General features: G+C 37.7%; 1 protein-coding gene across 7 annotated transcripts in view; it reads right to left on the reverse strand.

Annotated features, from left to right (window-relative positions):
• Positions 1-23,996, reverse strand: part of UTRN (utrophin) — a 501,645-nt gene that overhangs the window by 316,912 nt on the left and 160,737 nt on the right. For all 7 annotated transcript variants that reach the window (XM_059941058.1, XM_059941060.1, XM_059941059.1 and 4 more), the window contains 8 exons: positions 14,922-15,035; positions 13,990-14,145; positions 10,165-10,335; positions 8,200-8,379; positions 4,231-4,365; positions 2,156-2,305; positions 855-1,016; positions 271-399 (listed from right to left, as the gene is read on the reverse strand). In XM_059941058.1, the coding sequence (XP_059797041.1) occupies positions 271-399; positions 855-1,016; positions 2,156-2,305; positions 4,231-4,365; positions 8,200-8,379; positions 10,165-10,335; positions 13,990-14,145; positions 14,922-15,035 (1,197 nt within the window). The remainder of the gene's footprint in view (positions 1-270; positions 400-854; positions 1,017-2,155; positions 2,306-4,230; positions 4,366-8,199; positions 8,380-10,164; positions 10,336-13,989; positions 14,146-14,921; positions 15,036-23,996) is intronic.

Consider the following 23,996-nt stretch of genomic DNA (forward strand, 5'->3'; position numbering starts at 1 on the left):
CAGTGTACCAGCCATACCAGTACAGATGGAGGCGCTGCGTCAAGGGAAAAACCTATACAAAGCAAACATCTAAATCTAGATTGCTCTCTCTTCTCAACTCAACTAGAAAACACAGATCCAATAGTTTCCGGTGCACCTTCAACACATCACTCCCATCCAACTCTTTACATCACAGAGAAGACCAAAGGCATCCAAGTCGTCAGCTCTTTCTCACTTTCTTTTTATGCCCAACAGGCTGAAAAGGAAAAGGAAGCTGCCCTTCCCCTTCACCTGCAGCACATCCATCTGACTTCCTCCTCTGGCAGTCCGGCCTTCTGGGGAGGTCGGAGGCTGAGAACGTGTGCTTCTTCTCAGCTCCTCTAGGGTTAGCTCGTGGGCTGAGATCTCCGCTTGGATTTTCTACAAAGAGATTAGAAAAGGGAGAGAATGTCTGGTTTGGTTTTTTTTGAGTTTCATAGAGTCATACAACAGATAAGAATATATTGACCCCTATCCATGTTTTAATAAGTGTGCGTAGAATAATAACATGGGCCACCTGTATCGTAGGACTGCTGTGTGCTGTGCACAAAGGCCTTTGTATTTGTCACTTCAAATGTTCGCCACTCATTTATAAAGAGGGAATTTCCCCAGTTTCATAGCTAAGAAAATTATAATTTTTAAATGGTGATCATTTGCCACTATCTCACATAAAAACCCTGAGAACCCCCAAACCCACATGCTGACCTGTGAGTAAGGCCGGCCTTTCTCACTGACTCTCGGTTGGGATGGCAGGAGGGGCTGGTGCCCTCGCAGGTGAGGAGATGATTACATATGCTCTCTTTACGACTAGAACACCCTCACATCCATGGCAATACCTGGGCTTCCTGAGGAACTTGGAAGGCATCTATCCTGTCGGTCAAGTACGCTGTGAGCTGCTTGTCTAACTCCCCTAAGCTCTCCTGCAAGACCTGAAGCATGTGGTCAGTTTCACGCAGGACCTGGAGTTGCTTTTCCAAAGAAATCTGCTTGCTCTCTGCCTACAGGGGGAAAAATTTACCCATTAGTCGCTCAGCACAAATATAAACAGCTGAATATAAGAAAACCCTTATGTTCTAACCACCAAGAAAAGGAACATACTATAAAAGCACTACTTTAAGACTCTGGCCTGCATTATAAATAAATAATAATTAGCAATGATAACAGTGAAAAGGTCCTTCTAGTATCTTACGCATCTTGCGGGAAATTACTAATTTTTACTTCTTTCTATATAAAATGACAAAATACAAAAATGCCCTTAAGGGCACTATTTTAAGTGAAATAAGAGAGAAGGACAAATGCTGTATGACCTCGCTTATATGTGGAATCTAAAAAAATCACAAAAACAAAATATGTTATGTTACATATAACATATAATATAATGTTATATTTCAATTATACTTCAATAAAAAGGGAAAAATGTAAAGATTTCCTACATACCATATTAAAATAAAGGAGAATAAAAATATGCCATTTATTACAGATTTAGGGTATTTTTAGGACTCAGCAATAAACCTATAAACAAGAATATAAAATATAACAGAAACGTCTATGAGTACAGTGAACATGGAAATCTCTCTTTTTGCAAAGTTTAAAGAAGTTCTACAGATGTGCATAGTGTTGAGCCACTATTTATTGAACTTCTGGGTTAAGTTTGATGCTATTCATGATCTAAACATCAATAGTTATTTTTTAATATGTGTTTGAAAGCTTCTAATATCCACCCAACTCTCCTATAAAAACAATCTCCTTTCTCTACTTACTGATATGGACATGCATGTTGTGATACATTCTGAGTATGTATTTAAGAGACTATGGCATTTTATAATAGCAGCTTATATCAAATTCTGATGGCTCTAATATTTACTAGGATAATATGAGTCATTATTCTTATATACACCTATAATATGTTCCTTAAAGGAAATTAAATAGTTCATAAGTAGAAACAATCTCAAAGATAAATTTTTAAATCATCGAGTTCTGCCTGCATTATAAGTGTAAGGTCTGCTCCTCCCCACCTAGTATTTCAACGCCCTCAACACCCCCATTGGTTACCAACTTTTCCCCTTGGTATAAGTTCCTGAGGTCAGCTCCATATCATAAACATCTAATCGACACTCACACATGGCCCAGTTCTTACCAGGTGACTCAGCTCTTCATATCGACTGTTGAACACCTCCAGTTTCTCACTGATGATATCATCGAGGATCCCTCCATCGATCAGAGTCTGGCCAAGTTCCCGAATCTGGGTGCGATTGTCCGCTGGATGTCGCAAAACAGATTCTAGAGACTGAACAGGGACAGGGGCAAAAAATAATGCATTTACCAAGGCAAAGTGAATCAAGGATTCTAAAAATGTTCACTTTAGTTAAAACCAGTAATTCCATTTTCTAGAAATCTACTTAAGGAACAAGATCAAAAATGATTAATTCAGGGACTTCCCTGGTGGTGCAGTGGTTAAGAATCCGCCTGCCAACGCAGGGGACACGGGTTCGAGCCCTGGTCCAGGAAGATCCCACATGCCGCAGAGCAACTAAGCCCATGCGCCACAACTACTGAGCCCTCGTGCCACAACTACTGAAGCCCGCGTGCCTAGAGCCCATGCTCCACAACAAGAGAAGCCACCACAATGAGAAGCCCACGCACTGCAACGAAGAGTAGCTCCACTCGCCGCAACTAGAGAAAGCCTGCGCGCAGCAACGAAGACCCAACACAGCCAATAAATAAATAAATAAATAAATAAAATATAATAAATTTATTTTTAAAAAGATTATTTCACAAAAATGCCCCTCATGGTATTAATAAACACATAAAATTGAGAACTCAGCATGAATGATGATATATGATAATTCCATAAAAATAATTTCAATGATTATTAATTACATGGGAAAATGTTCATGGTATGATACAAAGTTTAAAAGCAAAAAACAGTACTATACAAATAAAAGAATTTCAAACTGTTATTGATTATATTACTAAAAAGTTTCTATAGCATATATAAAATTCAAGGCACTGTTTTAGATACACACTTTATATATACATAAATTTAATCATATGGCTACACATTATTCCCATATTACAGATAGGAAAACTGAAGCTCAGAGAAGTTAAGTAATTTGCCAACACACACACAGTAAAAAGAAGAGCTAAGATTCTAACTTGGCTCCAAAGACTTGGCGATTCCAAAGCCTTTGATCCAGTTACTATAAAGTACTACCTCCCAGCATATATACATAAAAATAATAATTCAGAAGAAGTACACTAAAATGTTTTAAAGTGTTATCTTACACTTTACTTCATACTTTTCTCCATTTTCCATATTTCTAGAATGCACATGTATTAACTCTCATGCTAGGAAAGTATGTGTTTTTAAAATAATCTTTCAAAACATTTTTTAATACTCTGAATCTCTCACTCTGCTATTTTATTTGAGAAATGACATCTTTTCTCCAGAAGAGCATCTGGCTCCTGGAATTTAGGTACCACATTTGACTTATTTCTGGCCTTTAATCCAGTCACCTACTTAATTACTACATCCTAGTCTTACAGTTTTAAAAGCACAGCTACCATCTTCCTCTTCTTTTTTTTTTTTTTTTTTTAAGAAAATCTATTCTTTTCACACTTTAATCCACTTAAGAAACAGTTATTAAGTTATCATGTGCCACAGGCTGTGCTGAGGAACTAACTGGGGAACAACAAAAAAATTCAGGCACATTTCTTGGCCTCAAGGAACTCAAGTTCAGGCTTGGGGACAGGATCCCAGGCCTCCAACACTGCCTTCTCCAGCCTATCCTCCAATTTTCACATCTGAAGACAACAGAGTAGAAGCCACTGTAAACACAGTCCTTGCCATGCCTAATGAGCAAAAATAACTTTATGAAGAAACAAGAGAGCATTGTCCTAATAACATAAGGCAGAGTTTTATCCAGGGACTGGTAAAAACAATCTGGAAAATCACTAGAGAGCTTTATGAAGTCTAAAATGTACTAATTAGCAAACAACTAACCACCTCATAAGGCTGAGTTTAGTGGGTCACCAATAATCTAAATATACATGATGTTATAAATACTTCAGGCAATGGAAGAAAACACAAGTTATGCTGAAAACCACCAAGGAAGCAAAAGTATTTGCTGGCATAAGGCATTATGTTCCTTGTTTGAATACTCATTCAGCTTCACTGAAACAAAAAGAACCACCCAGAACGCAGGCTCCCACCTCCAGGGCTTCGCTGACAGCGTCTGTCTTCTCAGGCAGGGCCTCTGTGCTCTTCATCCGTTCTTCCAAAGTGCTGAGCCAGGTGGTCTCAAGATCCAAATAGTGAAGCAGTTCAATCCAACAAGACCATACCTCCTAAATAGGCAGGGAAAAGTTAGACAAGATAAGAAGCCATTTAGAGATACAATGCATCTCTACTGCTGCACATTCTGTCTAATCAAGAATAATTTCATTTAGATACAAGTATAAATGAGCGTTTAGAAACTGATGAAGCTGGTATTTCAAATAAGTGAAATAAAATCGAATTCTTCGATTAACTGTGTTAGACCAACTGGAGGGAGGTAGGAGGCTGCTTCACTAAGATAAATTCCAAGGCTCAGTTTAAATGCCGAAAATAAAACTATATAATTAGTAGAAGAAACCAGGAGGGAAACATTATTAGTTTGTTTTTAAATAGAAAGGTTAAAAACATACTCAGATTTGCAACACTTTTTAACAGTTATACAGGAAATTGGTTCCCTGGGTCCACCCTATTCCAACTCAGAGCTAATGGGTGTAACCATTTGATGTAGACTCTTTCCAACTTTTTTCTAAATTCATATGAACATGTCTATATATGAACAGAGCGACTTTTTACCCAAATTGGAATTTTACTATAATTGCTGCATTAGTTGCAGTCACTTATTCCTCATTCCTGTGGGGAGTTGGGGGCTGGGGTACGATTCATCCTCCAATTCCTAGGAGCAAAATTATGGGAGAAACAAACCCCTTGGGAGGAGTCTATTTGATGGATAAATTTAGAAGACAGAGTTCAGCATGGAGCCTACTGGGTTGGTCCTCTTTCAGATCCACTGACTCAGAGAGGACACATTCTAGTAGCATTCAACCTCATATGAGGAATACTTACCAGGTCAGGGGTCAGCAATTTTTTCTATAAAAGGCCAGATAGTAAATATTTTAGGTTTTACAGGCCACACCTGGTCTCTGTCACAGATTCTTCTTTATTTTTTCTATGTGTTTGTGTTGCTTTGTTTTTAACAACTCTTTAAAAATTAAAAATATACAAACAATTTTTAGCTCCTGGGCCATACAGAAACAGGCCACAAAATAGATTTGACCCACAGGCTGTAATTTGCCAACCCTTGGCTAAGACTAAAAGGGAAAAGAGGTGTCTGGTCCCCCAAATTTCTATAGGCAGAAAGCAGGCTGAGAAATCTACTCAGCTGCAAGCAGAGCCCTACTTCTTATGGGAAGGAAGGGATGGCTTACAGAGAAGCTCTCACAAGAAGCAGCACTGGCCCCTAATCAAGCAACAGTCCCTGGCCCCAGAGTAGGAGCCCTGACTACACGTGCCTGGCTAGATTTCAGAACTACTAGCATTAGATTTCAGAGTCACTAATACCAGTGCCTGCTCTTTTTACCTTCCATTGCCCCAACTTTTTTGAATGGGAGTGTCCACTGAGGTTTTCCTGTACCTATCTCACCACTGTGTTGGGTATATGAGGTTCAGATAACTTATCTTTTTAGTCCCCGGGTCGCCAGATCGAGAGGTGCCACACCCACACACCTGCACCTGAAGAAAACTGTTCCGAGGAGCCACATTTGCGTTTGCACCTGATGTAGATCGCATGATACTGGATTCTGAGCTTGATGCTGCACTGGATAAGACCTTAGGAGTCCCTGGGAGAGCGTAAGAGTATTCTGCATGTGGAAGGAATGTAACTAACTTATGACCAGAGAGTGAACTATGCTGGATTAACAATGGCCACAAATTTATTACAGCTACTCCCATGAAGTGGTGAAGTTGTCTTCTCCTCCCCTGAATGTGGGCTGGCCTTGTGACTTGCTTAGAGCAAAAGAAGGCTACAGAGATGATGCTGTGTGAACGTGCAGACACAGCCTTTAAGAGAACTGGCAACTTCTGCTTTCTCCCTCTTAAAAGCCAGCTGCCATGCTTCAGAGAAGCCATGAACCTGAGAGGCCACGTGGAAGGGGACCTGGTGGATGAGAGTGGACCTGAGTGGAATATCCATAAACCTCATGGAGCAGAAGGGCCATGCAGCTGAGCCAAATCAACCCACAGAATCATGGAAAATAATAAATGGTTGTTTTTGTAAGCCATTACATTTTGGCAAGGTTTGTTACACAGCAATTAATAACTGAAACATAAGTGTATGTATTAAAAATATAAAAACATGTTTGGGAAGATTATACATCACCTTCTAGACAATGATTACTTTAAGAGAGGGATCAAGAGATGGTATGAGATGGGGAAAAAGGGAACGGGTTCTGTAATGCCAATTAATTTTATTTGAAAAAAGAAGATCTGGAAAAATATGGCAAAATGTAACATTAGTTATAGCTGAGGGATATGTATATGGGTGTTAGTAATATCATCTGTACTCTTCTATAAGTTTCAAATGTTTCATGATTTAAAACATTTTAAAGGAATCTAGAAATAATCAAGGTAATAAAGTTGGACTCTTTGGAAGAAAGGCATCCTTACTCTAATTTAGAAATTTGGGCTGTTTCTACCCAAGATCTCTTGGTAATCCCTCACATAATTTTAAGAATGCTTCCACTGTGAAATCTTTTTTCTTCTTATCACTTCCCCTTTCAAAGGCATCAAGGTGTCATCTTTTCTCTTTTATCTACTTTGTTTTCTTACACTTTTCCTTTTCTTCTCTCAAACTAATTCCAAAATAATTCTAAAAGTAATTCTGCAAGCAATACTAAAACCTTGAAATATTTCATTCCTCATTCTCAAATTGTCACCTCTGGGTCATAAAGACAGTGCAAAGAAATGACACAGAATTCATGGTGGTCTCTTGTTAGCTTGGGATAACCTGGGGACTCCATTACTTAAACATATTTTGAGTAGTTACTTTGGCTAATAATAGACAGGAAAATAAACAAACCAAAAAAAGCAAAATCATGGGTGATTAGGGCAGAGAAGAAAACATGGACAAGACTGTAGTAGAATTCAATTCCAGGATCATCTACTGGGACTTAAGATTAGCCATACATAATGTTACATATTATGTTCACAGAATGTTAAATTCTCAAATGAGTAACCTCAGGTGTTTTAAGTTAGGAAATATCTTAATATTAAAGAATGAGGCTTTGTTGAGTTGTAGTTTTCTTATTAACTAATCCACATTACACTTATTTTATAGATTCAGAACAAGTGAGTAAGGAGTGAATTTAGTTTAAATACTGCAGTTGTGATTACCATTTTAGGATTCATCACAATGCAATCATTTGTTTTAGGTTGAACTGAATTTAAATTGCTATAAACTGAAGGGCTTCTTAAGTCTTTTCAATAAGATGTAACAAATGTCACACTAATATAAGAACAAACAATCAAAAACTTAATTTTATTAAAAAAAAACAACTCATAGAATCATCTACATCTTAAATCCTATGGCCAGGGTAGGGGAAATGGTCCAGCAAAATACCAGCACATTCAAGTTAGTCTTTCACTCTAAATAAAACCTATAATTTTAGACACCGCTCTAAAACAGAAACCTCAATTCATCTCTGTGTACTAACCAGGCAAAAAAAAAAAAAAAAAAAAAGGAGGTACTCACAGTATATGTCTTAGAATTTTAGGACTGGAACAGACTCTACAGATCATCTGTAATATGAAAACCTTGAAAACCTTGATTTCACGTGTAATAAATGTCTAAAGCTAAGAAACTACTTTTCCAAGAAACTTCCACTAACTGAAGGCAGATCTTGATCTCCAGTTTTCTTTTCTCTGTTTCATTTTTATCAACCTATTACCTAAATTATTATCTAATAATTACTACTACTGTTATTATTATTATCTCAATCATGAAAGAACTACTTTTCTTTTATGATCTAGTATTTGAAAAGAAAAATGGAGTTTTTTTCCCAAGATATGGAAGCAGCCAGTACATTACAGAGTGTGAATCTCAGAAATGCATCAGTGAAAAAACACCATACCTCCAGCGTGTGGCACTTTCCGCGAATTCTATTACAGAGAAGTTGGTAATTCTCCAGCACAACGTTCAGCGCAGATGTCAATTCCTGGCCACCAGAGGGCACTTTTGCAGCTAATAACTTGATGTTGTCCTTGAGAATCTTCACTCTCACCTCCTTCTGTAGCACATCCTCTTTCGCCCTCTGTTCCAAGACAGAATGAACTTGAAAACCGGCTCCCTGTCTCAGGAACCAATTTCTTTCTTTTTCAAAAAATAACTAAGCCAAAATTAAAACATCCAGATGATTCTAACTACCTAATCAGAACATTATTAGGTAATCCCTACAGAGAGTGCTTGTGAAATAAGAATGCTAACTACAAAATTTCACTCATTATATACCCCAATGTACACAGTCCCCATGCAGACATTTTCATTTAATAACAGCACTGTTAACACCTAAGTTATCCCAAATTATGTTTACTGACAGGAAGTATTTTCAAAGTCTGGGTCCATAATAAGAATTAAGTGAATTAATTTTAACTGACCACTGGAAGTCGAGCAAAAATGGAAGTGCACCATGGTAGAAGTATTCTTTAAAAATAATATAAACATATTTTTTTCTCCTGTAACATAAGTATATCTATCCTTCTGATAATTAACAGCATTTCAAAGATGACAAAGTTGTACTGGGAAGATCTGATCTAAAAGTAGCTTCCTGCCTGACTCTCCTTCCGTGCCTGATGAAGTCTCATACTCGGGAAAATCAACCTGAAACAGCCTTTCACTTTCTCTTGTAGCTTTCTTTACTACTTAATGGTTTTAAATTTCTTTAGGTTGGGATAAAATAATTAAGTGTAGTGTTTTTTTTTAAATCCTATTGGTTGTTTGGCAGAATAAAAATAAAATGTTGCCCAATCAAGAGTTTTAATCTCATTTTTTTTAATTCTCATTCTTAGTGACCTTAAAAAAAAAACAAGAACAAACAAACAACAACAAAAAAACCTCACAGAACTACAATGTCAATAGTGCAAATAAGATGGTTCTTAACATGGTAGGCTACCTTTAAAATACCTTATATACTAAATATTTTTAAAGTTTCAAGGAAAGCTACACTAAAAAACGTATTTCTGTGAAAATACTAAAATAAAAGTCCTTTTTATTTACTTTGACTCATATACAATAATGCATTGGTGAAAAACAATCCTTTTAAAAAAATATCTGCACAGATTTTTGCTTTTGTTATACTTGTAGGCAAGTTGCAACTCTTATTTTTTTAAAAGTAGCTTTTAAGACACTATCTCCTTTGGCTTCGACACTGAAGGGCACTTGAAGCAGTGTTGGAAAAGTGGGAATGATGTCCAGTTCTTTTATTATATAAAAAAAGAGAGTGTGCAAGACTACTGACACAGAAATATAAGTTTACAGGAAATACATCCTGTGGACCCAACTGATATTAAATCCCTTGACGACATTCCTAATGCTCCTCTTACCTGCTCCAACAAAATTTTGGTATTCATGTGTGCCCCATGTATTAGCTGGAAGAATACAGCTGGTGAAATAAAGATAAACCCCAACCTAATTGGGAAGTCTCTCTTATTCTTTACAAAAAATAACTCTTCCTGAAAATTTCTGGAAATAGATAGTGGTGATGGTTGCACAACATTGTGAATATAATTGATGCCACAAAATTTTTGAGTCATTCACTGTGGCTCACCAAGGTTCTAATGTAAGACATTTTCTCAGGGGCCCTCAAGACTCAACTCATGGGCCAAGTTAACACGTGGACTCTCAACTTCCTATCCCTACTAAAATCATAGCAGCTGACCCTCCTTTTTTTTGTTGTTGTTTTTTTTGTAATTTGAAATCTTACTGTGAAAGATTATATGTACATTCTCAGGCCTTACAGCTAGGTAGATGATTGACTGATTGATTTTAAAGGGAGGAGGGGAGATATAAAGCCTCTTGACCCTGACTGTCCCAGCCTCACCTTCATTTCCTCCACAGCATTCTCAAGCTCTTCTGGTGACTTGTATTCAAAATCCCTCTCCAGGTAGTCTTCTTCTGCTTGGGTCATCCATTCCTGCATCTCTGCCAAGTCTTTTTTCAGGTTCACCACTTTTTCCTGACTTTCAGACAACCTATTTTTTTGAATAGTAATCTAGGAAGGAAAAGCCATTCACTCGAATAAACAAATCCTGATACATTAAATGTCAACTTCTAGTTTCTAATATCAAAAGACACAGTAATAACTTTCCACAAAGAGTCTTAAGGTTTAAAATTCAGATGAAACCCTTTATACATAAGGTGCTGATGCTGTGGAATATAAGCAATAATGAAAACAATAATTATAACTGGGATTCGGTGTCACATTTTGGACATTAATCTGGAAATACCTATTATAATTCTGAAAATGCATAACTGTTGACAGAGTAATACTCAACTGAAGGACTCTTACCTACATCCATAAAAGCATGTATTTCAAGGAAATCTACTCTAACCTTATTTATGGGAAAAAAAACCCCTGAAGCAACCAAAATGTCCATTTTTTCCTTTTTCACAGGATTCCCCATTAAGACTGCACTTTTTAAAAGCAGAGAAGAGTACATTGCTATCAAAGATGTTGATACAACACTGCTTTACAAAATTTTGGTTTTGATAATCTATGGTACTTGTATATTCCACACAGATACAAAAAAAGTTACATTAGAAAATAGGTATTTGTCTGAATCAGGTTCAATAGCTTTTTTAACTATCTTAAGAAGCCTAAAAATATCTTTCAGAAAGATCCCTCTAACCACACACTGACTTCCGTGGGAGAAGATATCATACCACACAGATCATCCAGGGCTCACTTCACTATTCAACCTCCCGCTCAAATGAAATCTCGCAGTAGCGGTCACCCTGCCAGGGCTTGCTTGGCCATGAAACTGATAGTGACAAAAGGGCAGTTCAGGAATAGGATGGCTCTCTCGAGAGTAAGGGGGAATACTTAGTGGCCCTCCTGTTCCACTCTCCAAACAGGATCACAGTCATAAAAATAGGCACTAAGTAGGAGCTTGGATTTCACTGCCCCACATGGTCCTCAGAGAGTCTACTGCCAGCAATATACACAGCCCTGCTTCCCAAGTCTTGTTGATCAACACTTTAACCTAGTGAACTTTTTTTAAAAATACAGATTTCAGGGCCCCACTTCCCCCAAATTCTTTTTACTGGTAGTTTCCAAACACTAGTCAGTTATAGAATATTCATGGATCCACAGAGAAGTGAGAAAAATAAAGACACTCTAGCAAACTTTTCAAAAAAAGAAAAGCTTAAAATTATCATTAATTATCTGAGATGATATACTTTCTACATTTTGGCATTAAGACGTTTTTCCTTTCACGATATCATGCATATAATAGACTGTTTTTATTTGTTGATTTTATATGTCTATCCTTTCTTAGAAAAGTAAAAATTTGGCAACACGATGTTTGTCCAAAATTTCTTCAACCTTTTACTACTCAGTGATATACCACAGTCTAGAACGGCTTTAGATAATTACATAGCAAGTGGCTGCCTCCTTGCTGGAGACACTTAAAAATTTCCCATGTATTTATTCCCATACTTTGAAACAATAATAATCCACAATTAATTCTATGTTGTCATATGTGTATGTATGTATATATGTAGATAAATAGATACACAGATCTAAATATCTATATGTACCTATGCAACCATCTAGCTATCCATCTAGCTATTGTCTTCCTTATTCCTCACTGTCACTTCCAAACCAGTTTCCTTATTTACTTCCTAAAAAAACCCCAGCTCTGGGCTTCCCTGTTGGCGCAGTGGTTGGGAGTCTGCCTGCTAATGCAGAGGACACGGGTTCAGGCCCTGGTCTGGGGGGATCCCACATGCCGCGGAGCAACTAGGCCCGTGAGCCACCACTACTGAGCCTGCGCATCTGGAGCCTGTGCTCCGCAACAAGAGAGGCCACGATGGTGAGAGGCCCGCACACTGCGATGAAGAGTGGCCCCCGCTTGCCGCAACTGGAGAAAGCCCTCGCACAGAAACGAAGACCCAACACAGCCATAAATAAATTAATTAATTAATTAATTTTAAAACCCCAGCTCCTTCAAGCACATGTCATCAAATTATAGCACATTTAAAGGAGTTTGAATTTGGCTAGAATATAAGATGATACTATGAAAGTATTTTCTTAAGTGTGACAATGATACTGCAGTTTCGTAGAAAATTGTCCTCCTTCATGGAAGAAGCATGCTGAAGTATTTAGGAGTGAAATGTCCTAATATTTTCGACTTCCTATCAAAACTACATATATAACAACAAAAAAAAAAGGTATGCGTGTGTGTGCCTGTGTGTGTATGTACGTATGTAAAGAGAGAGGGAGGAGAGAGAGAAAAGGCAAATGTGGTAAAACATTAACAACTGGCAAATTTAGGAATGGCTTATGGCCGTTCTCTCGACCATTATTTCAACTTTTCTTTAAATTTGAACTTGTTCAAAATAAGGAATTTGGGGGGAAACGAAATAAAATACTCGGGGATGCAAATATAAAATTTTCCTGTATAAACATTAAACAAAAAACATTGTATTAAGAGATATGTACTATCTACACAACTGTCTGTGGGGTATTCCTGCATTTCACATTTTCTCCTCTTGTTTTTTACCCCTTTCTCACTCACTTCAGCTGTATGCATCCTCCCTATTACTCCGCTAACAAAACAGAAGCAATCAGAAGAGAACTACGTCATATTCCTACTGTACACATAGTTGCCTTCCCTTCATTACCACAGAGGGACTACCTAATAGCAATTCTTTCACTTAGAGGGGGGACCTCATTCCCTCTTGCCTAATCACAGACTTTGCTTCAGCAATTCACTTCTCTCAATCTCTTCTGCATCATTTTCTCTTTCTAAATGAAGTCCTTTTCGGCATGCAAACTTCCAGTAATACCCCTTATTTTTAAAAATTACAAAAACAGCTCTTTGGATCCCCACGTCCCTTCCAGCACCGACCTCATTTCTCGGCTCCCTTGAATAGAGAAATTCTCAAAGTTGGTTACACTTGCCCCAGTACTTCATTTGCTTTCCTCTCCTCAACGTTCTCCAATGCGATTTTCTTTCCCACCACTCCACTGGAACCACTTTTCTCAAAGTCCATAAAAGCGATCATCTTGTCAAGTCTAAAGCTTGCTTTCCAGTTCTGATTAGTCTCAGCAGTCCTCAGCATTGAGCACTGTGAAGAGCTTTCTCCACTTGGCCACTGGGGCCTCACGCTCTCCTGGCATTTCCCCTCTGGCTGACCTTCCCTCCTTAGCATCTTTGGCCAGTGGTAAGTGCTAGAGACCCCATTTGCATGTCTCGTAATCTTGAATTTAATCCTTCCAGTATGGAAAGCATCACTTCACCTGCTCCCACAAAAGCTTCTCCTTGAAAATCATACTTGAAATAAAAGTCAAAATCTATGCTTCAAAGGCCATATACAGTCCATCTCTACCTACCTTCTGACCTCAAATCTTCCCATTCTCCAACCTGCTAACTCCTTCCTTCATTCTGTTCCAGCTACAACAACTTTCTTGTTCTTTACTGAATATGTCAAGCTCATTCCCACCCAGGGGCCAAAGGTACAACAGCACCCTCCCTTCATTAAAAAAACATGACCCAATTCTGGCCCCAACCTGCCATCCATGTTACAGTTATTCTAGACCACAATTTTTCAAACTGGATGGGCTATAACATCAGTTTACTCTGTCAAAAGAAGCCACTATCTACCTCTTGAAAACCACAGGCAGTGAAGTTGAAAAACTCACCTCTTTGCTACATTTCTCCAGTTGTGTTTGGTAGTCAGCTAGTTTTGTTTGCATCCAGGTTTTGATTCCAGCAACTGGAGAGCTTCGAAGGTTAGCTTCTATTTCTTTCATGTCTTTCAGAGATGATTCAATTGTTTCTATTTCATTAACAAATGCCTGAAAACATAACATAAGCCCTTGTTGCGTTCATGCCTATATAAGTAGATGCCATTATTACAGTTTGTCTGCCTGTATCCCTGCAAATATTTTAAGAACAGACTGCTTGGGAGTCAGGATTTTTAACTACTTAAGAAATATTGTTTTAAGAAATTCATTTCACCTGGATGTTTCATATAGCCATCTGCCAAAGTAGATTGGAAATACTTGACTCTCAGCAGGGAATAGTACTTTTAATTAATTTAGAGAAGCTTAATGATTTCATCAAATATAAAATGCAAGAAGTATTACTGGCAAACTTCATTTGTAAAGTATGTTTTTCTTAAAGTCTCACCATGTGGCACAATAAGAGTGATATACAATTGGTAATTATGACACTAAGATTGTCACCGTACATAAAACAGCAGCTACTAATGAACTAAAATTGCTCTTATGTTCCCCACCCAAAATTTAATCCAAAAAAGAATAGATACATGTATATGTATAACTGAATCGCTTTGCTGTACACCTGAAACTTAACACAACATTGTTAATTAACTATGCTCCAATATGAAATAAAAATTTTTTAAAATTCTATAACCATGGCCAAAAATAGAAATATGAAAAATCAGTCATTTGTTGACTAGCTATAAAGTCAAAAAAAGGTTTATGATGAAAGATATTTTATCTAGGTTTATTGTCATGTCATATTCTTACAATTTTAATAAGACCAGCAAATAATAAGAAGAAGAAAATGTTATCTAGTACAGCAGGTTCCCTAGATCAGCAGAACTCACAGAGCACTGGTCAAGCTGTCTTTGTAGCCCTTCGGCATCGCCTTGGACAGCCTGCTCTTTCATTAAGAAGTCTTTCACACCATCCATCCACTTCTCAATGACTTTCGAATCAGCCTAAATCAAACACAATAACAAAGGGGGATATTACTCAGTGGCATTCAACCTACTACATCTCAAGATCTATTGCTACTGGGAAAAGGGCAACTTTTCAAAACTCTGATAGCATCATTTTCATTTATTTTATTTCTTTCTTTTTTAAACTTCCAACATTGAAAATAATTATTTTCTTCATTGTTGCCTAAAATCCTCATGAGATGATATCTTGGTGATCATTCTAAAAATTTCGAAACGCTCTCCAGTGAACAAAGTTATTTTGCTTAACGTGAGCAATATCTATGATTAAAAATTCAAATTAAAGGTAAAAAATGCTTTTCTGGGTATAATCAGCTTAAAAATCTTTCATTCTCATATAACTTAGAACAATTCTCTCCTTAAGTTGGCTACTCAAAGCAGGAGTAAATAAATAGCACAGTGGAGGGAATACAATAGATTTTTCTTAGTTCTGCAGTTGGATGCCTTGTTATCTAAGAACCCAGTATGGTCCACTACCCAGCTCCATTCTTTCATCCAACATTTACTAAGCACCAAGCACCCACTGTTATCCAGTTACTGTGTGTGGTACTGGGGGAAATGAGAAAGGGAACATTTTGCAGAAAGAATGAGACTTCAGACAGGTAGTAACATTGGAACTGGACCCTGAAGAATGCATATAATTAGGTCCAACTTAGCTCCAAAACTAGAGTAAAGTGATGGTCATTTCTTTCCAAGGTCCCCCATCCATCATTGGTTGGTCTGATTTGTTATTTTCCCTTGCATTGAGCTGAAGTGGTTTCCTTGTACTTTCCTCAATTATTTGCTTCTCATTCCTCCCTAGGAATGGAAATAAATTAACTATCTTATTCAAAAACAACCTTCAGATTGGAAGGCAGCCACTATGTCTTCCCTTAGTCTTTTAGTGATTAAACACTCCCAATTCTTTCCATGATGTCTCTAGTACATGATACCCAGATACTGCACTCAACACCGTGATCAACACGCTCTGAAAATTACATCAACTTTTTAATGTACTTAAAATATGCCACCGAGAACCAAGTACTCTTATCCTTAAAATGTTGCAATGAATGACGAAGATGGAACCTAACTGGTATTTCACGTATGGATATTACATTCAGAAAATGCCATCTAAATTTTTTTTTCAGTTTTATTTTTCTTACTGTAGAGTTGGGTTTTGTTTCCTTCATTTCTTTAAATTTGTTTAGATATATATTATTCATAATATTAGGGTTAGCTAAAACTCCAAAATTCCCACAACTACCTCAAAAGTACATTTTCCCTATCCCATACTGTTTAATTGACTTCTGTAATAAATTCAGAACTTGATATTTATAAATACTAAATTTTGCCTTGTTATGTTAACGATACTAAACACTACAACAATAAAAAGCCAACAGAATGATTTGAATTTTTAGTCTCTCCACTTTCTTATCAGCTGTGCCTCCCAGCTTTCTCTTATCTGCAAATCTGACAGTGAGCTATCCTTTTTCTGTTGGGATTTTTTGGGTTAGGTTTTGGGGTTTTTTCCTGATGAAAAATAAGGCCAATTACAGTGCCTACCTGAGCATTCCCCCATGAGGACACCATCTCATTCATTAACCAACAAACGTTTCAGCTTCGTTTTCAAAACATGGGAATCAGCATAATACTAGCATCTAAGTAGCTTTCCACTTCCTTCCGATAAGGTTATAAGAGATTTTCTCAAATACTTTGCTGATATCAAGACTTACCCAAAATGATAGTTTGTCAGCATTATTTGAACTAAATGAGCACACATGAAATGTGAGACTATGAATCTGTATTATCTAATAATCTAGTATCCCTCCTCCAAAAAATAAATAAAAGCAAGCAGTACTTAGGAAATGAGTCCGGACAAGGCTTATGAGTGGTATCCATGCTGATTCCTGGTGACCACCACATTCCTTCCTAATCACATATAAGATCTCTGGTTGATCATTCATCTACAGCTTTGCCAGAAACTGACATCAAGCTTACTTCAGGTCTTTAGCTTCTAGAAAATAATGTTCCCCCTTATTTAGGACATTCACCCATCTCCATTTTTTTCTGGTAATTTCCTCACAAGTTGCATAATCCGACCTTGAGATCATGGGTAAAATCCCACGTTACTCAGGATGTAGATTTAGGCATCTGAAGGACTGTGTCGTTTTTCCATCTAACTCATAATTCAGGCTCTAATGCACCCTCAATAATGACCATTCTCCACTTTCTAGTTTGCAGGGTCATTCTCTGATGAAGATGGGAAGCAAAAAGTGCTTATATAGCTGGGCCTTTCTATCTCCTCTATTCATGTTATACCACTCTGTGCAAGCACTTCCTCGTTCCCCTTCTCCCAAGCAAGCTTTGAAAGACCTTTCAGTCACACTGTGCACTTTCCCCAAGCTTCCTTTCCCTCTGTTCTTTAGCCTGTCTGTCACTATTCTCATACACCCACACTACTCTTACAGATTTCAACTGGTGACATATCTCTTCTTCTGGGTTTGCTCCAGCATTCTCAGATCTTATCCTAGAAGACTGCTTAGGAAGACATGATCAGGGCAGGGTGGAGTGGGGTGTGTAAAAGATAAAAGTGCAAAAACAGAGAAAGTACGAATATATCTGTAGAGTTCATAAAGGGCCTTTTTAACTGTCCATTTAACTTGTTACCACTTCTTGCACTGTTAATCTCCAGTCTGAACTGTTTAAGAATTCAAGGCAGCATTACTGCTGCGTAACTGGGCAATTCATTAAATCTAGTTTGAAATAAGGAAAATTGATAGTCTCCCGGGCCAAAAATTTTTGAACTTTATATGGAAGCATTATATTCCAAGAAGGTTTTAACCACAATCAGCCCTGACTGAGGCAAGCAGCCTCAGTGATCCCCATCATTGGCACAGGAGAGGAAATTTTATGGCATCAACCCCCTTCCTCCCTCCTTCGGACACATACAGACCCTTGTGAGCAAACACAATTCACACACACCTGCTCCTCCTCTTACAGTGAAACATGAGAAAAAAGAAAGAGGCAAGCAACAGACATAGACAAGCCACGTAGACCAACCGATGATCCCAATAGGAACAAAGGGAACAGAGAGGAATCTGAAAAGTGTTTTCATGACTAAAACTCCTGCAGGTAATCCTGACCACACTGAGTTCTAAGACAGGCAGTGTGCCCCATGAAAAGAAAGACCAAGGTCTGAATACCTAGTTCAGCACCTTACCAGCCTTGAGGCCTTGAGAAACTAATTTCTCAATTTCTCTTCTGGGAGCTTCCATAGCTCACCTATGAAATAGGAATAATAACAACTGCCTCGCCTGATTGTTTTGAAAAACAGAGATGGTACAGAGCAGGTATGCAGTAAATGGTAGCTAGTATTACTCAGATCTACAAAATCAAGTGCTTTATTACCAAGATTAACCCCATGAAAGAATTACCACTTCAAGTTCTGGTGTCTATTCCTAACAGACACTTCATAGGAATAAGTAACCAGGGTGAGTACATATTTGTATAAGCATCCGTTTAATGTGTTTAAGTGCTGCCAACATTAATGCTTGTTCCGTCACATAACTCATGTTCAAAAGTGGCTGTTTGAAAGAACTACTGCTTATGATAGTTCTGACTAGACCCGGCTAAATTCAGCTCAGCAGAAGGAAGCCAAGTACATGAGGAAAGGCCCAAACTCTAGAAATGCCTGATAACAGAAGCTTCACAAGGCATCCCTACCCTGTGGCTACACAGTGCGGGAAAGGTTTTTAGATCACTAAGATCACTACTAGCAGCCATTTGTGTGCAGGTAAATGCGGGAGATAGACAGCTCTGCTCTGCCCTGTAGCATCTCCTCTTTCCCTAGAAGGAAAATATTATCTCAATCCACTTGCAGCAGATGTTTCCTGTGCTTTTAAAAAAAAACCAGAATCTGCTCATCTTCAGGTCAATTGTACAGCAAAGAGGTTACAAAGAAAGTGAAGGAGTTCACATGAAGAGTGTTCCTCTGCCCATTTAAAAATCACTCAGCTGATGCACTTATGAGTTTCTAATGCACAATAATGAGTATTTAATTTTTTCACCATCTACATCGACTTGCAGAATGAATATAGAAATAGATAGAGATATATGGAGATATTTAAATTGGGTAATTTCTAACTTTCTATCTTCTCTGGAGAGACTTCAGTTCTTTTAGAGCAATACGAAAAACTTTAAAATGCTAGTAAATTTCTGAAATAAATGTCTGTTATTATTTCACATGCAACAACAAACTGTAAGTACTAATCTAGGGTAAGCATTTCTCATTCCTATTTATACTCATAAATTCTCAGAGAAATATAAAATGACTAATATGGTAGTTTTGAAAACCAAAGTATGGAATACTCTCGTTTGGAGGGGTCAAAACGCTACATTGACCATCACTGCTCAAAAGCTCTGATTTGTAAGCACTTTGGATGAGTAACACCTGCTGCTGGGCCACAGAAAAGGAATGTGAGGTCATTAAAACAATTCCTTTAACCCTACACACCCCATCTCCTAGCCCCCAGCCCCTGAGCCAGGGATAGAAGAAATCTGAAGCCTGGTAACTCTGAATTCAATACAATAAGATTCCAAGGTACACAACTTCCTCCCAGGATTTTATTCACAGCTAAATTCTTGGCATTTTATTTTGCTCCTCCCCCATCTGTTGGAATGTCCACAGCTTTTTAAGCAGCCAATATCTAACCCAGGATATAGGCAAAAGAATTGTGAAAACCGAATTAAAACAGTATTTTAAGGCAGTAGGGTTTTTTTATCTGTTTTATAATGTTCATTAACCTCAAAACACTCTAAAAAGAAGTGTTCCCTCGCTTAGTAGGGAAGGCCAACAGTGACTTTGTTACTACATTTATTTATCAGAAACCACCAGAGTTCTTAAATTTAAGGTTCAGAAAGCACCAATATTCCCTTTATTGAAGTAAAACGCATTCAGAATGAGAAAAAAAAAACTCTTATGAGATCATTCGATCAGTTATATGTTACCTAGAAAGAATTAAATCAGCTATACTGCATATTTTTGTTAGAAAATATTTACCATTGGGTTTTTACCCTGAAATGTGTTCCAAAGTAATTTCTACACCTGGTTCTGCATGTCTCAGAGCTCCAGCACGTCCCCTTCCCCACTCTGCGTGAGAACACAGAGTGTTCAGTGTGTGTCTTTGCTCAGCAACCGAAGGAAGAGGTCTGACTACATGGGTGTCCTGCCAAGGACAACTGGGCATTTAGATTTTATAGATCCAACCTCATTAGATGGGACGAGTGTGTATGATGTCTGCAGGCACCTTCAAGGCAGAGCCTTTCACATCCGCTTACCTGCAGTACCCCAGACAAGGTTCCTGTGCTCAAAGAGCTCATGCCCTGGGGGAGGACAGACAGGCAGGTCTCAGCCATAATAAAAGCTGGCCTGAGACGGGGGTGGGGGGGGGTGGGGTTCGTTCTTGTGAAGGTGTAAACAACGTGTAGAAGAAAAGGGAATAATTAGCTGCAGGTGTGATGGTGAGTAAGCCCAAAGACTGCTTGTAGAAGCAGCTTACACTTAAAGGAGGAACCAAGGAGGCTGTGAATTCCTAGCAAGTAAATGACATTTCCGGAGAAAGGCAATCGTCCAATGTGTTCTTTGTGACCCACCGCACTGTCTCCCCACCCGAAGCAGTGCACAGGAGAAGATGCAGACAGTGCTGCAGGGCAAGGAAAGGGCAGGAGCTATGAGATGTGCATGAGAGCACTTTGTACTATTACGGCAAAGACAACCAGATCCCTTCCAGAAATACAACTGGCATCAGTGTAGACAGTGAATTCAAGAGAGGAGAGGTTGCAAGCAGGAGTCAGATTTAAAGGGTGATGGGATTACAATGCAACAGGGCCACAGATTACATGAAAGTCTGCAAACAGAAGAAGGGGCTAAAGAGGTGGTCCAAAGAGGAGGGAGCATTGGTAAATACCAATATAAGAGAGAGTTTTGTGCGGGCCTTGAGGACAGTTTCACAATTTCATGGTTATACCACCCTGCAGGGGATCTTGAATACGGGAAAGGAAATAATATGAAATACCCTTGCAGCCCCTGAATTCAAAAATGTTATTGCTGGTGATAAGTGGCGTCTTGGGATTTTATAATATTTAATCCCCATAACTCATAAGAAAGTCATGTCAGTAAAATCAACAGTGAAAATATTACCTTTTTTGTGTATTTTTAAATATTTTGCTTCCTGGAAGCAGTGGTAGGTCTTTCCATGAGAGTTTTTAAAAGTACCAATTAACATTTTAATTCTTAAGTACAGGAAGTGAGGTTATTAATTTGGCATGTAATAGATAAAAAAAGAAGAATTTAAGAACATATTTGAGCATGACACTGTGAATAACAATGCTGGCCCAACCTCTACCTGTACAAAAGAAACCAGCCATGTAGATAAAGGAAATGCAGGCACATAAGGAAAACAGTATTTGTCAACAAATAACAGAAAACTAAAACTTGCACATAAACAGATAACAAGATAACCTGACAAGTATTGTAGGATGGTAGGAAAAAAGTAACTGCATAGCTATGAAAATACTTTCAAAGTTTAAATGTGCTGTGTCAATGAAAAGCATTATTATTTTGAGTAGAGGGATTGATACTCCAATCCATACTCATGCATTTGTGTACCGTCTATTTACATATCCCTCATGGAGTTCCAGTATCATCTGGTTCTGTCAGTGTGGAAAAAATGATTAGAATTAGTAATATTCAGGAACTTTTCTTCCTGACTTTGAGCATGTTAACCTCAGCAAGGATCACTGTTAACGTTAGCTGCCTCCAGGAAAGGAAATGGTATTGGGGAAGAAAGGGAACTCTAAATGCTCACTCTCAATACTTCTCAATTATTCAATGTCTTCACTGAGCAGTATTTATGTATTTCTTATATAATTTAAAATGCATTTTAAAAATAAACAAGTCAACCACTTTGTTCCTAAGAAACATCATCATAAATTGGCACTGAATCAAAAACCTACTGTACTTCATGCCTTAAAGACAAGTAGAACGTGATTGCCTAAAAAAATAGATACCAGGTCATTGAAAAAGGAAAAACAATTTTAACCTGTAAATGAATATTTACTGCAATTATCTCTAGGGGAAAAAGTAAAAGTTTTTCTAAGTGAATTGTGAGTAATTAAGTAACAAGCAATTCCTTCAAAGCAAATAAAGGAGCAAAAATGTTCTTTAGAAATAAACATTTCAATAAAGAAGTTGAATTAGGGCATACTGACATCATCAACAATCTTGTAGTTAGGAAACAAAAAATAAATTAAAAATTTGTAAGTTACATTCCAAATCTGTTACTGTAATAAAAGCAACCAAAACAAAAAAAAACAAAAAACAAAAAAAAACCCTAAATATCCAGACACAGGTGCTTAAAGTGAGATATTTTTAATGGAAATAAATGTGGCATATGCTCCAACTGGCCACTTTAAGTGCCTGGATTTGCTACATTAGTAACAACCCAGTAAAGCCCACATCTGGATTACTATCACCACAGAACTCTATTTTGCGTTTTGGAGGAATGTTTATTCTCTTTAAATTCCATATTAAAATATTGGCATGCATTTAGCTAACCTTAAAATAAATACACTTTTAAGAGTCAAAGGAGATTAACCATTAGATTAATCTTCACCTGTAAATTTCCTGAACTACATCTCAGATTTAAATATGAAAACAAAGCAATGATCTTTTGAATTTGATCAAAAAAGAACTGTGAAAAACTCATGAAAAAAGAATAAGTATAATCCAAAAAGTCACAGCTACAAGAGCTGTGTGGGAAATACTTAATCCAGCATTGCTCAACCTTGGCACTACTGACATTTGGGCCAGAAAATTCCTCCATTGTGGCGGTTGTCCTGTGCATTTGCTGTAACCTTGGCCTCTACCCACTAAGGTGCCAATAGCACCCTCCCTTCCCCACAGGTGTGACAACCAAAAATGTCTCCAAACATTAATAAATGTCCTTCTGGGAGGAAAATGACCCTTGGTTGAGAACCACTGACAATCCAATGCTTGGATCATAACCAAAAATTTTAAATTATGAATAAGGGTAATTTGGGTTTTTAAAGTTGGAAAGAATTACAACCGAAGACAGACAAGGGGAAGTGGATCCACTCACAAAATTAAATGAGCCAAAAATACTGAACCACAAAAAAAACCCTCCTCTTCAAAATTAATGGTTTGTTCTAATGAGATCTCACTGTAAAACTGCAGCTTAAACTTAGAGAAAACCACTTCCTTCCACTACCACCACACACACACACACACAGAGCCCTTGCCATCTTTATTCTCCCGGTCATGAATTGGAACTGTCCATTGACTCCTGTGTCAAAGAGCTTCCCTCAAAGTTCAGTGATCACCACACTTGCTGGCCTTTCTGGATCTCTTCACACTGATCTGTATAGTCCACCAGCTTCAGCTTCTACCACATGTTCTCTGATTTTGATTTTTAAAACATCATTTTCATAAATTTTGTCTCATATATACTCATAAATTTAATCTCATATATATTCTCTTGGGATCTAAATCCAAATATATATATATATATATATATATATATATATATGTAAAATCTTCAAATCCAAATATATAATATATATATACACACACACACACACACACACACACACACATATATATATCCCCAAATCTAAATCTATTACTAATCTCATTTTATTCACTGAAAAATATTATTGAGTGCCTTCTCTGTGCCAGGCACTGTACGAGAAGTATACCCTGGGATACATCAGTGAAGGAAAAAAACCACAAAAGACCAAGGTAGAGAGGCACTCGGGGGGGCGGTAGGGAAGAGGGTGCAATTGGTTCATTCTTCATCCAGATCTTTTCTATTAGAAAACCAGGTGATTTGGAAACTTCACTACTTCACTTCTCCAGCTTCCTCACAGGTGAAATGTTAAAATTCT

The sequence above is a fragment of the Balaenoptera ricei genome, chromosome 12 (genome assembly GCF_028023285.1).
Source record: "Balaenoptera ricei isolate mBalRic1 chromosome 12, mBalRic1.hap2, whole genome shotgun sequence".
NCBI lineage: Eukaryota > Metazoa > Chordata > Mammalia > Artiodactyla > Balaenopteridae > Balaenoptera > Balaenoptera ricei.